This window comes from Ictidomys tridecemlineatus, chromosome 1 (genome assembly GCF_052094955.1).
Source record: "Ictidomys tridecemlineatus isolate mIctTri1 chromosome 1, mIctTri1.hap1, whole genome shotgun sequence".
Lineage (NCBI taxonomy): Eukaryota > Metazoa > Chordata > Mammalia > Rodentia > Sciuridae > Ictidomys > Ictidomys tridecemlineatus.
Window position 1 is genome coordinate 144,427,776 of NC_135477.1, and position 15,597 is coordinate 144,443,372.

The 15,597-nt window shown below is 35.9% G+C and overlaps 1 protein-coding gene across 1 annotated transcript in view; it reads right to left on the reverse strand.

Moving 5' to 3' along the window:
• Positions 1-15,597, reverse strand: part of Lvrn (laeverin) — an 83,811-nt gene that overhangs the window by 37,839 nt on the left and 30,375 nt on the right. Inside the window, exons 4-6 of the mRNA XM_005339495.5 lie at positions 13,817-13,943; positions 6,883-7,037; positions 5,173-5,286 (exon numbers count right to left, since the gene is read on the reverse strand). Coding sequence (XP_005339552.1) covers positions 5,173-5,286; positions 6,883-7,037; positions 13,817-13,943 — 396 coding nt within the window. The remainder of the gene's footprint in view (positions 1-5,172; positions 5,287-6,882; positions 7,038-13,816; positions 13,944-15,597) is intronic.

Consider the following 15,597-nt stretch of genomic DNA (forward strand, 5'->3'; position numbering starts at 1 on the left):
TCTGAGTAGCCTGAATTATAGGTATGTACCACTAGGCCCAGCTAGGTATCAACTTTTAATGTAAATAAGAATCACCTAGGAATTTCATCCAAATTATGTTCTAACTCAATTGGTCTGGGTTGACACCTCCATTTCTTATAAACTACCTGATACTACTGATATTGCTAGTTCAAGAATCACACTCAGTATCAAGAATTTAAAGGAAACATCTACACAGGTCTGCTCCTATTTATTAAGGATAATGAGAATCACAGAAATCTCCTAGAGACTAGATCTCAATCACACATAACAAGGACAACCTCTCCCTGATGTAAATCTAGGAAGGAAACCAAAATCATAGGCAAATAGGTTGTATTGGTTTAAACTCAAGAGTTCTTGAGAGTTTCTGTTGACCCAAGTGTCATATTAGCACAATATAGAAAATAGTGAAAATAAAAAATACCCATAAACTCATACCCAATATAAGCATCACTACAATGTTAGTATAATTCTTTCCTATCTTTTTTCCTATATATTGATTCCCATAGTTGTAAAAACTTTTATATTTGGGCTGGGGATGTGGCTCAAGCAGTAGCGCGCTCGCCTGGCATGCGTGTGGCCCGGGTTCGATCCTCAGCACCACATACCAACAAAGATGTTGTGTCTGCCGAGAACTAAAAAATAAAATATTAAAAATTCTCTTTCTCTCTCTTCTCTCTCACTCTCTCTTTAAAAAAAAACTTTTATATTCTACTTTACTTATCATATCATTTTAAAATTTCACTACCTCATCTTCATAATTAACTCTTATAAGGACCACTACATTGTAAGTGAAAGAGAAATGTAAATTTGAAAGAAATAAGCCAAATATAAGAAGCGAATCTCACAGGTGATCAAGTCAGAGGTGAACATCCCCATTTTTTCAAAGTTTATCAAACAGAATTTTTGCAAAAGCTAAATAAGAAAATAAGTAAACATAGCTATTTGTGCAATGGACCATAATTGACTTAATCATTCCCCTGTTATTAGAGATTTGTGTTGTTTCTAGCTTTTGCTGTTATAACCATTTTAATGAATGTTTCTATACTACATGTAACCTTTTCCCTATTTTGTGGGGCTTCCTCCCCTCAGAATGAATTGTCTCTGTCTCTTTTGACTGCCTTGTATAAGGTTTTACATAATCTTTAAGGTATCACTGTGACCACCCAAGATAACTGTGATGCACTGTATGTAACAAATAGAACATGCTCAATAAGTGTTCCACTGCTGTGATTATTTATCATCATTGTCATCATCAGCATCATTTCTTCTGGGTTGTTCTGAGGATTGGATGAGATAATGTATATAATAATCTGTAAGCATATAATAGAGAGCTTAGTTGATGGTAGCTGTCAATAAAAGGACATAATAAATGCTCAATAATCTGTTGAATGGCAGCATGAAACCCATTTAAACTCAGAGGCATTCAACAGTGTGCCTCAGCTTACAATAGTAAAGACAAACAAGATCTGCCACGTTGCAGAATCCTCCACAGATCGGCTATTTCCTTAGACCAGGAAGAAGAAGAAAAGTCACTGAGTGACAATGTCAGAGCTGGAGCTTTGGGGGCCAGGAAACCCTTGGTACTTAATGTTCTGAACCCTTGACCACGACCCAGTCACATCATGCTTTAATGACTTGCAGCTGAAATTAGACCAAGATGTAGAAAAAAATGAAAATGTTTCTGCATATGGTTCTGTGATTCCATTAGTCAATTTCAATCAAATTACTAAATTAAATGGAAGCCAAAGTTCACAGTCTCCAGAGATCATTGAAGCAAAACCTTAAGCTTTTTAATCACAAAGCTCATGGCAATTTCCTCAAGTGCCAAGATCTGATGTTCTTTGGGCAAGAGTTATACTCACTCCATTCCACAAGTTATTGAGAAATATAGACCCAGGAAAAGAGTCATTAAGAAACCAATGATTTGAAAAAATCAACTAAATGATGCAATTTTAACTTCAAAATTACCAATAATAAGTCTTCATCAAGTTTGCCAGAATCTGGTAATATCTAGCCAGTTTGGTTGCAGTAAGAAGTAACTGACTTGATGTTAATGATCCATTCACTTAAGAAAAGAAAGGGTGGGGGCTGGGGTTGTGGCTCAGTGGTAGAGCGCTCGCCTAGCATGTGTGAGTCACTGGATTTGATCCTCATCCCCACATAAAAAAATAAATAAACAAAATAAAGGTATTATGTCCATCTACAACTTTAAGAAAGTTAAAAAATAAGAAAGGGTGAATTTCATTGTCTGATGGGAATGAAACTGCATTATTGATTTAAGTACAGTTAATCTGGGATATAACCCAATGCTTTTGAAAATTTATAAGTAACATTAACCATGTGTGATTCTATTTCATAAAAGAATTACACACACAATTTTGTAGGTACACTTGAGTATATTGAAAGGATTTTTGAAGAAAAGATTTACTCCATGTATGCAAAGTTTATATGTAGAGTAAAAAGTCAAAATGAACACACACACACACACACACACACACACACACACACACACACACACTGGCTCCCTGAGATTAGAAACACTTTCTTGTGCTCTCCCTGAAAAGCAGTGTGGTTGAAAGCCTGGGAGTTAACAGTCCTGGCACTGAACCTCAGACCTTGTAACTTGATGCTTGATGCATCAGTTCCTTCATCTGTAAAATAGAAATAACAACTACACTCATATATGTGTTCTGAGAATTAAATAAGATGATGTATGTATAGAACTCTCAGTGCTTTACACTGATATTCTGGGTATGTAGGTGAGTGCCGAATTCAGTTTTATTATTGTTATTACCACATTATTCTAGTTATTATTATCTATTTATTATTCTAGTTATAATTATCAGCCTAGGCTCAGAACACTGTGTTGTAAATACAGTTCTGTTCAGTTAGGAAAACAAGCTTAGGAAAGTCATTGAACATTTCAGTCTCCTGTTCTATATAATACATCTAAACTCCTTTTTCAGGACAACAGGGCCTGTGCACAATGCAGGGGAGGAAAGAGGAGGCACTGCGGAGTGACAGGGCTGGGACTAGGGGCAGCTTTCAGAATGCAGGATGTGTGGCATGGAAATTGGACATTAAGAAGTCTCTCTACCTCAGAACTTCCCAAACACTATGATTTCACAAACAGGGAAAAGGAATTTTTAAAAGTTTTTATGAGTCAAAATAGGTTTTTCAATTTTTTATTCTGCCAAACAATCAACAGAAACAAATAAATATCTACTATCACCATCTTTAATAAAAGAAGGAAATTTTACTACAAAAATAATGCAGTTGGCCCTCCATACCCATGGATTCCTCACCAATGGATTCAACTAACTTTGGGTCAAAAATATAGGGGGGAAATTGTGTATGAACTGGATACAAACAGACTTTTTTCCTTCTCATTATTTCCTAAACAATATAGCATGACAACTACTCACATAATATTTGTATTATACCAGGTATCAACCAGAAACCTAGAGATGATTTCAGGTATTGGGGAATATGTGCTTAAGCTATATGCAAATAATACATCATTTCATATAAGAGAAATCTACAGACTTTGCAATGTGAGGGGTATCCTGGTATCACTCTCCCAATGAAAGCTGAGGGACAACTGTAGAAAGAGCATAATCTTAGAATCTTCTTTAAAATGAATAGACTTCACTTGTAAAAAAGATCTGGTGAGTGGAAATCAGCATCTCAAGTATTAATAAGCAGTTTGAATGAGTGAGGGTAGGAAGAAGAGAGAAGAGGTCAAGATTTGGAACAATGAGGAGTTGAGATGACAGAGTAGCTAAGCAAGAATAGCAGGAAGGAGCAACCCCAAAGACCAGAGAAGTGACAGGAGCAGAAACCAAGTAGGGATGTGGGTATCAGGAATGCAAGCCAAGAAAAGAACCTCTGCTTTGCTTGAGAAGAGAGGTCTATATCAATAGATAACATTATGTCTAAATATTTAAGTATCTAAATCAAATCAAGTCAATTTGGCTTTTTCATGCCATTCTAAAAGCACTACCTAATTACTACAACTAAACATCAGAAATAAAAGCTATAGTTGAAGCCATTAGGCTTTCATAACTATAAATTCTTTAAAATATATAATATTCTTTATTCCAATCCACAAAGCAATATCAAAAATAGTATTCTACACGAGTCACTATAATTAGTATATCACTTATCTTTAAGGCCATAGACTACAGATTAAAACTGCTTTAAAATTTAGTCTGGGTAGTGTTATTATAGGCCAGGCTAAGCAATGACCAAACAGACTCCATTTTACCCTGAGACTCCATATCATGTAAGAAATGCTTCTCCCATGGTAAAGCTCCAACTCTGTACCCATTAATAGTTACCTAGCAATTCTTATACAATGTAAAAATTGTTCTCTTTGCTTTCCATATTTCTTGGGCAATTTACCTTTTCAGAGATTAATTGTCTAGGCGTTAGTAACCATTCTCTAACTTGTACTCAACTAGGGTCATTTTGACCCACTTCCTTTCTGGTTACTTGCTGCTATGCCAACCTGGAAAGTCCTGTGGGAAATACCAATGTACCCATTGCATTGTCCCGTTAATTGCCCAATTCAGCTCCTGTATTTGCTTGCTTACATTGGCTAAACCCCCAAACGTCCCTCTTGCGGTTTTTTGGCTTAAATATGAGGCCAACTGAAGGCGGGTGTGTCACTCTGACCATCTCACTTTTTAGAGAATAGAGTGTCCGCCGCTGGCCAGCAATAAAGGCTTAATTGGAATGGCAATGTGTGGTCTGAGAGTTATTTGAGAGTCTCAGAATAGGTATAACAGTGAAAATAACCAAAACCTAATAAAAGGCAAAGATTATTTGCAAACATGTTATAAGATGAAATGATAAAATATTAGGCATCCATTAAAATTTTTTTCTTATAAAAGAATTCAGTGATGTGTAGAAATGCTCATGATATAAAATGGAGTAGAAAAACATTATGAATTTCTAGGTAATTCCAACTTCAAAAAATATTTAAACAGGTAATTCCAGAACAAAAATATATGAAAAAGATAATATGGATCACCTCTGATATCAATATTAGTAATTTAATTTTTATATTTTATAGATTTTCAACAATGAATATGTTTTAATTATAAATTAGGAGAAAATTTTTAAAATAAATTTAACAAACATACTTACTCTTGGAAGTTTAGGATTGAAGTAGTTAATTATTCCAAACTCAAAATAAGATGCAAAACCCTCATTGAGCCAGATATTGTTCCACCAATTCATGGTAACCAAGTTTCCAAACCACTTTTGGAGATGGGAGAGAAAAAGAGCTTTCTTAAATTTAAGTTATATTTATTGTAATTGCATGTTAAATAAATGCAAGTTCAAAAAGACATAATTAAACTTTATTTGCTATAAATAACAAAACTTGAAAACAGGATTCCAAAAAGCAGGCATTGTTTTAGCATGAGACACAAGTCATGCATTTCTCTTTTGTAATTATTTTCACATCCAATGATTGAAAGCAATTTTTGTTTTCAAACTGTAACATTTCTTAAACTGTTCACATTGCCCAAAATTATTAGGTTTAGTTAAATGAAGCAGAAGTCCTGACTGCTGAGTTACCACCTAGTAATCCTTGCACATTATACTCTAAACAAGAGTTTGCTGTGTTTGTCATGTTTTAAAACACAACTTGATCTGTGCCACATACAAATCATTCAAGTAATCATATGTTCTGCAATGTGGTCTGCTGTAATTATTTTCTATTTGAACTGAACAGAAAAAATAAGTGTGCATTTTGAACGGAACTAAGAAAGAAAAACAATAATTTCCAAAACCAACAATGCACTGGGATTTAACCAGAGTTTTGTAATAACTGTTTGAAGCCTGTATTCAAAACCAGAATGCAACTTAAGGTATAATAAAAAATGACACTTGTGATGACTGATCACAGCCATTGAAAGTGTGTGTGTGTTGATTATGCACTGGGGTGTTATTCAATCCTAGTAAATTGCTCTTTTCCAAACTTCCTATGGAGCCACATCACTAAGAAGTAACACTTCCATGCTTGAGATGATTTCTTTCTTGACAAATGCATGTAAATGAAATAGACTGAAATGCAGATGTGAGAATTTCCACCAAATCCAAGGGCTAACCTTCTAAAATCACAATGTGAAAGAACACTGATCTAATGAAATAAATGTTTACACTGCCTTTGCTGATGCAGCTAGAGGATTAATTATTGCTCTCCTCACTAATGTGTTGCCTGTACCCATTTAATCTCTTTCCAAAGTAAAATTAAGTAAAAGTTTGAAACAATTCTTTGATAAAGTGTGTGTATTTTTAGTGACCCTTTTGGGTATCCTGTATTTTAAGATAGAATGAAAAACAAATACTCAGAGCTCTGTATGGCTTCTTTTTTTTTTTTTTGTTTGTTTGTAGTAGGGATTGAACCCATGGATGCTTTGCCACTGAGCTACTTCCCCAGTCCTTTTTATTTTTTATTTTGAGACAAGGTTTCACTAAGTTGCTGAGACTGGCCTCCAACTTGCAATCTTCCTGCCTCAGCCTCCCAAATCACTGGGATTGCAGGTGTGAACCATTGTACCCAAATGCTTATTTTCCTTGAAGAAGACTTTGTGGATCAGTTATCTTTGGATGTAAATCCTTATCCCTTGCCTGGACTTGAGGCCTCATCACTATGATCCATCACCAACAGCCCAAGTCCAGCTGGAATCCCACTAAGCAGATCCTTCCTTGATTTTACTCACTGTCACAATTTTTTAAGGTTTAAAAAAAAATGTTGTGTGGCAGTGTTTTTGTTTTATGCTATTTTTGGTAGAGCAGCTGGAGAATACCTCCATGCGAAAAAAAAAAAAAAAACATTTTACCACATGCCTGGTGTCCAATCTCATGGGAGAGAATGTAGGAGATCAGAGTCTTTTTCTCGGTCAGTTGATCACTTGGTAGCAGCAACAATAATGATTCATCAAACATCAGTAGTCCCCAATTTTCCATTGCATGGTTGTCAAAAACAGGCAAGGCAATTAAATCTAAGTGGATTTAAGTGGAGGAAAAAATGAAATCATCCCCTCCAAAAAAGGTTAAGATTTTAGCTATAAATTATCTTAACATGAAATTACAAAACTACTGAAACTTACAAGAGAATATTTATAACCTGAGGGGAGAGAAGGCTTTTTAGAGAGTAACAGCAAAGACAGAAAATAAATTGTTTTGATTATATAACGATTTTGATGAAGGATGGATTCAAATATACAAAGAACTCTTAAAACCCCAAAATAATAAAACAAAATGGGGAAAAGATCTGGATAGACACCTCACTTAAGATGATACACAAATGGCAAACAAACATGTAAAGATGCTCAGCATCATTTGTTGTTAAATATGTGTACATGAAAATGAAAATGAGATACCACTATGCAGACTGGGGTTTGACCAGAATTGGGTAATGAAATGGCTACTAAAATGGCTTAAATCCAAAACACTGGCAAAGCAAATTCTGGCAAGGATGCAGAGCATCAGGAACTCTCTCCTCTTTGCTGGTAGAAATGCAAAAAATTATACAGTCACTTTGGAAGACAGTCTGGTAGTTTCTTTAAGAAGCAAAATATAGTCTTACAGTAAGATTTAAGGATTACATTCATAGGTATTTACCCAAATGAGCTAAAAACTTACATTCACACAAAAATATGACATAAATGTCTTTAGAAGCTTTACTCATAATTGTAAAAATTGGAAGCAACTAGAATGCCCTTCAGTAGGTGAATGGGTAAACTGTGGTACATTCAGTATTATTCAACACCAAAAGAAATGAGCTACAGAGCTATGAAAAGATATGCAGGAACCTTAAGTGCACATTGCTATGTACAAGAAGCCAGTCTGCAAAAGCTAAATACTGTGTGAGTCTAAATATATGATATTTTGGAAAAGGTAAGATAATAAAGACAGTAAAAATGTCAGTGGTTGTCAGGGATCCAGGAGATCCAAAATTCTCCCATGCTCTACCTATTCAGATGAATAGGTAGAGCATGGGAGAATTTTACAGCAGTGAAACTATTCTGTGTGATATTATAACAGTAGATACACATCATATACACTTGTCAAAACCCAAGGAACTATACAACACACTTTAGCTAATAATACTGTACTAGCATTGGCTCATCAATTGTCACAAGTGTACCACTTTAATTCAAGATGCTAACAACAGAAGCCCACAGTGAGAAATCGAAGGAGAGGGGAGGTATGTGGGAACTCTCCACACTTTCTGCACAATTTTTCTGTAACCTAAAACTGCTTTAAAAGAAATTTAAATTTAATATTGAATGCCTTATTTCATCAAAAATTATTGAAACAAATTTGAATGACAAACCACAAACTAGAAAAAAATATTTATAATATGCACCATACACACACACACACACACAAACTAGAAAGTGTGTGTGCATGGGTGTGTATGTGTATGAGGGAAGGGAATCTATCAGAAAAAAACTTACTTAGTAGGATGAGTTCCAGGAGTTCAAGACCAATCTGGGCAACAGAGCGAGACCCCATTAAAAAAATAAAAGCCAGGAATGGTGGAGCACACCTTTAATCTCAGCAACTGGGGAGGCTGAGGCAGGAGATCACAAATATGAGAGCAGCCTCAGCAATTTAGCAAGGCCCTAAGTAACTTAGCAAGACCCTGTCTCAAAATAAAGGAGGGGGGAAGGAAGGGAGAGAGGAAGGAAGAAAGGGCAGGTTGGGGATATGGCTCAGTGGTAAAGTTCCCTTGGGTTCAATCCCCAGTACCAAAGTAAATAAATTAAATTAAAAGAATAAGCCTGATTTGATGGCGCACACCTGTAATCCCAGTGACTGGGGAGATTAAGGCAGAAGGACTGTAAGTTCAAGGCCAACCTTGGCAATTTGGCAAGAATCTGTCTCAAAATAAAATAAAAATGATTGGGACTGTAGATCATAGGTACAACCCCACTAGGTTCAATCACCAGTCCCACAAATAAATACATGAATAAAAATAAAATAAAAAGAACAATTCACCAAAGAAGTCACTTAAACAGCCAAGATCTTATTTAAAATGCCCACCTGATTAATTATTAAAAAATCAAAAGTTAAGGGGCTGGGGTTGTGGCTCAGTGTTAGAGCACTTGCCTGGCATGTGTGAGACACTGGATTCAATTATCAGCACCTCATGTAAATAAATAAATAAAGGTCCATCAACAACTAAAAAATGCATATTTTAAAAAAACCCAAAAGTTAAAAAGATATACTATAATACTTTCAAATGTACAAGATTAATAATTAGTGTTGATGCATATAATAAGAAAACTGGCACCTAAGCTGATGGGTAAAAGTGTCAAAAAGCACAATCTTTCTGGAATAATCTGGCAAAATGCCTCATAATCTTTAAAAATGTTTATAACTTTTGACTAAACCATTCTACTTTTGGAATTTGTACCGAGGCAGATAATACAGATATATGCTAATATTTCCTTATAAGGATTTTATTTAGTGTTTTCAAGGTAGCCAAGGTTAAATCAATCCAAATGTTCAATCACAGAGGGTTAAATAAATTACTTTGTTAAATTAATGTGTAGGAACTGTATGTTTGAAAACAATAATATAAAAGAATGTTTAGTTATTTGGATCTTGTTCCTGTGTACCGTTAACTAAAAAAAAAAAAAAAAAAAAGGAATTCAAAAACAGTGTCAACTCTATGGTGCCATTTTCATTTAAAATGCAAATAGAAAGAGATCAAGACTGACTGATAAAATTTAAACCAAAACATCAGTCATGGTTTTATATCTGCCTGACAGCATTACAAGAGACATTGCTTTTCTTTTTTGTGCTTTTCTATTTTCTTCCAAATTTTCTACATTGTGATTATTTATTACTTATATTTATAACCAGAAAAATAGATGGTTTTGTTTTCTTTTTCTAATGGAAGAAATGTCATTCCTCTAGTCCATGCTACCTTTGTTAATGAACATGCTAAATTGTGCTATGCTGAATATTTTAGTTGAGTTTACACCCATGAGGAGGAGTGTGCAGCCAAGAGTCCCATGGTCCATTGCTAGCACCTCCATTGCTCAGCGGGCCATGGGCACAGTTGGTCTTTAGCTACCTCCACCTCAGTTATTCTTCCTACTACCTGCACCCACACCCATCCCACCTACCAACCCACCCACTTCTCTCACAAAAAACTGCTCTGCTCCAGCCAGCCAACCCAATCCCTCTTGCTCCCCACAGTCAGAGTCTTTCTCTGCTCATGTTGTCTGCTATCCCAGGAAATCCTCTGCCCAATCTGTGAATGTTATTGAAATCTGTGGTCCAATCGTCCAATCTCACCAGCTTTAAGAAGCCATTTCATACTCCAACTGCGTACAGTTAGACTTAAGAGAAATCTTTGTTTCCTGATAAACTATCATTCGTTCACACAGGACCCTGTTTTACTTGACTCAAATGATTAACTCATTATTTTAATAATATAAACATGCATGCATTTACCACTCAACCCTTTAAATAGAGGGTGTCAAGCTATATGTTTTCCATCACATTTTATATTTGCCATTCCTTTACTTTAAAGAAATATTATCATGTATATATATACATATATATATATTTATTTATACATAAATATATAGTTTAGTTTTGTAACAAAATTCAGAGTAATTGAATAAGTGCTTTATTTTCATTGCTATACCAATTTTACATAATGGAAAATTGCATCATCATTTATTCATCATTTCTCCTATCAATGACCATTTTGTTGTTTTCATTTTGGGGCTATTATTAAAAGTACAGCTATGACTTTTTTCTTTTTTCGGTACCAGGGATTAAACCTAGGGGCACTTAACCACTGAGCCACATCCCCAGCCTTATTTATTTATCTATTTATGTATTAATTTGAAGCAGGGTCTTGCTAAGTTGCCTAGGGCCTCCCTAAATTGCTGAGGTTGTTGATCCTTCTGCTCAGCTTTATGAGCTACTGGGAGGCTGGGCCACTGTGCTCAGCTAGCTATGAGTAATCCAGTTGACATCTGCTAGTACATGTGTATTTAGATTTCTCTTAAGGATATACTTAGGAATGTTATTCTAATGTCAATACTGAAAGAGAATAAATATGCTTTAAATGGTTGTAATAATTGATACTCTCATTAAGGATACTGCATTTTCTCCAACAGTTGCCACTTATTAAAATGTTTACTTTCTGACAACTGAATATAAAATGATGCTTCACTGTGGCCTTGGATATTCATTTCTCTGATTACTAATGGAGTAAAACATCTCTTCATAAATTTATTAGCCACATATACTCTCTTTTCTTTTCATCTAACTTGTTTTTCTATTGGGTTGTATTTTCTTACTTATTTGTAGTTGTTTATATATTTGGGACACTTCAGTTACCATTTCTTCATCCTCTTTCTCTTAAGACTCTTATTTGCCTAATACTCTATCTCTTGCTGATATAATTTGTTACTTGTGTTTCTGACACGTAGAAGCTGCTTCCCCAACTCTGTTTCTTGAGCAGAGCCCTACCCACCTTCTGTTTTTACGTTGACTTGGCACCTAGGGAAGTAATTGTTATTTTCCAGTATTTGCTCAGTAAATTTTGACTTTAAACAAAGTGAGTTAAAAGGATAGCCACACCAGAAAAAAACTGCTACTACTTACTATAGATATACAAATACAATTTATATTATCTTATTAGATTCTGAGCTCAGAATTCATTGAGAGAATGGATTAACCAATAGCTCACTTTTGACTCACCAAGAATGACATATGTGGGAATTGCTGGTGGGGAAGGCATTGTGTTTTTTGGTTTGTTTGTTTTGTTTTGTTAGTGACTCCACCATGAGTTGAAATAATTAAGATACATTAGTTTATCTTTCTTCTAAAGATCCAGCAATAGAGAAACTTCTTATTTTAATCATCTATCAATAGAAATTAAATTTTAATTAAGCACCTATGAATACTTATAGGGCAACATTGGCTAAGATGCTATGAAGGGCGCTATGCTTTTATATATTTAAAGTGCACATACAATCCCACTATTCAGGAGGTGATAAGTTAGTCAGAACTAGTGGCATTGCTGAACTGATTATATGTATTTATTCCTCTATCATCCTACATGCCCCACCCTGAATTTGTTTACTGGTTACCATCAGAGAGAATCACTGCCAAGGCTCTGGAGGTAAATGACAAAGTAAATGACAATCCAGATCCTGACCCTGGTTACTCTCAATCAAATGGGGCAGACAATTAGAAGACAGCCTGTGAAGGGCTCAAGTGAAGGGGTGCACAGGATCCTGTGGAAGCCTGAGGGAAGAAGTTAAGGATGGCTTCTAGGAGGAGGGGACACTGAGTTGATGAGAATTAGCCAGTTGAGTAGAAGACAGTCCAGGATGAACAAATTGCATGTGCAAGAAACTGGAGGAAACAAGAGGGAGACGGAAGCAAAGGAACACTGTGTTCAAACAAAGACTGTGTTCACACAAAGACTGTGTTCAAACATCTTACTACTCTGAGGAATTGGAGAAATCCCTGAAGAGGTCGGTGCACCATTCTAAAGACATGGTACTGAGCTGGGACTTTATCCTTGGGGAAGTGGGAAACCACAAGGCAGATTTAAAGAGGACTGAAAAACATGATCAGATTTTTCTCTGAAAAGATTCTTCTGGCTTTGTATGGAAGGACAGAATATGGGGCAAAATGGAAGGGGAGTAAAATCACCGGAGGACTTCTGTATAGAGATATTGGTGATGTAAACTAGAGAGAAGTAGGGGTAAGGAAGAAGTGAGGGGGTGGGTGTAGCAGATAATAAGGTGACTAGCTGGATGGGGGGGTGCCTTAATGGGGAACAAGATAACTCTGGACTCTCATCTAAATAAACACAAATGGAATTTTTCTTGTCTAGACAAAGTTCACCTTGTGAGCCTCCAGCAAAGAAATGCTAGAAGCTTCATCTGCAAGCCCACTCTGCTGCCTTCAATCCCATAAATGACAGATGTCACCTCCAGGATCTCTCACTGGGCTGAGGTTGGTTCCATTCCTTCACTCACCATCCCCTCTTAGCACAATCTTAGAGCTGCAAAGCCTCTGGCTTTCTAGTGTTCCAAAGCCTCAGGCATAAAATGTTTACTCCCCACCTTCTTTCACCATTTGCCACTATAGGCAGAGTGTCCTGTTTCTAAGACTTCCACTAACATGTCCAAGGAATAAAACATATTTACATGGTACTCTCCATTTAGAGAGGAAAAAAAAAAAACTTTGAGCAACTTTCTGAACTGAGTGGTTTCATACAATTTTACATACATACCACAAATCTATGAGCAATAAAATATTTACATATTTCCTTCAGGATCATATTTTATTTACACATGATTCCAATTTTATACAATAAAAATTCACAGATGTGACCACCAAATCCTAATCCAATGACTCACAGCTAAAGAATATTAAAAAAAAAAAAAACTGAAGGGAAGTGGAGTACGTCATGCAAGCCCATTAGCTAAAAGGATCCAGAACCCCACACAGCACACTTGCATTATGTGAGAAAAACCCAGAACACAAAGGAAAGAAGGATCTGGAGGAAGCGAGCTGCCAGTGAGTGCCCAGGAGAAATTTAAACCCCAAAGTTTTTGAATCGCTGCTGGGGACATGGCACCACACAGAGAAAGAACAGATAGGCCTCTATGGTTTCAGATGATGCAAAACATAACAATGGAAGGTAAGTTCCCATGAGCACCTTGTGGCCTCAACTCAAGGACCCCATAACAAGAAACCAATTGCATTGGAAGAAAAGATGCCTCACCTGTTTTGGGAAGAGGATAACTGATATTAAATAAATCCTCCAGAAATGAGAAGATGGGACCTGTAATGTTCAAAGCAAAGTCTGCGTTTCCATTTGCAATGGCATCTTTCCGGGCCCAGATGTGTATCTAAATCAAAACAATTCAGCAATGATTAGGAAAACCAATAGAGATTTGGAAAAGTGGCAGCCTGCTTGCTCCATCTTCCTATAGCTCTACAGCCAAAAACTTACCTTTTCAGAGGCTCCATGTTTAAAACACTTCAATGAATACTTGTGCTGAGAAAACCCCAGAAGACAGTTGACTGAGTTAAGAACCAAAAGTGTGTAATGTTGACTTTTGACAGTAATATGCATTACTCTGTAATTGAAAAACAACCCTTGGAATAGTCCATACCACCTTCCCATAGAAAATGCAGATTCTACATAAAAGGACATTTTGAATCCATTATTCCCTTTTCAGGATATATTTCTAATGACCCAAAACATAATTGGGCTGTTAGTGGTGGTTATATCATATGGTATAAATGAGGGAAGTTCAAGTTATATAAATTTAAAATGGTTCAGCAATTAAAATATTAATTGTCCCACCTTATTTTCAAAATTTAAAACATAATTAATTCCCCTAATTTTAAAAAGTTCATTAAAATTTTAATAATTTTAGACCTATTAAAGCAAATTAATTATATTCTCTGCTTATTCTCTTGCAAAAGGACACTTCTACTTTAGATGGTAAAAAGGAAGCTCTGCTATCTTTTGTCAGTTTTATGTAACCATACTGTTTTTTGAGCCCTTGGGAACTTCTATCTGTGATTTTTCTGAGTAATATGCCACTATTTTAACATTCATTACTACTGTAATATGGAAGTATTTTATACTCTACAACTATAGCATCTAAATAATTTTAATAGGATAGCCTCATTAATGCTAAAGAAAATACATAAAATTAAGAAAGCTTGGAACAAAAGTTAGAGGTGAGGATATTAAAATATATGTCCTGATGTGAATGCAATTAACTTAAGAAAGAGCTCTCTAAAACCACTGGAGAAAATGTCAAAAAACTGCACAATAGTTACAGGCTTAGGTACTCCAAGAACACATTCATCTAACTATGCTTTTATTTCCGCTGGAAAATTTGTCTTGAATTATGTGAATTTTGAATTACATGAAGGTTCAGGAATGCTCCTCTTGCACAAAATACAACCACCTGTTCTTGAGCCTCCAGCCTGGTTCCCTTCATTGCTTTCTGTCTCTTCTGAGCTGCAGAGGCCTCATTACAGTGGGAAAGATGACCCCAGGACTGGGCCCTGCCCTTGCACTACACCTACCTACTCTCCCCCTTCTCAAGTTCTAACTTCTGAGGTGACAGGAAGCCTGCTCAACCAAAGGTGGAAATAATATTCATCTTTCGCCACAGTAGAGATAATGTGTGTGTTTTAACTGTAGCCTTCTGGAAAATAATAGCATTGACAATTCATGTTTACATATTAATTTTCAGTTTACAAGACTCCTCCCATAAAAGTGACCATTCTTCCATCCCAAAGTAAGGTGAACTATGGAGTGTGTACCCCCTGGAAATGCAGCAAGGAACACAAACTGGTAAGGATTATTTTAGAGATGCAGCTTTAAAGTTCCTAATAACTGGCTCACCACTGTATTCTGGTGGTCCTTACTGGACACAGCAGGTCTTGACATCTAAAAGAATAATATCTTTGAAAATGCCTGTGCATGCCAAATTCCACTCAGAGTTATTTCCATCCCTACTTATAAGTCTCCTATGTTTA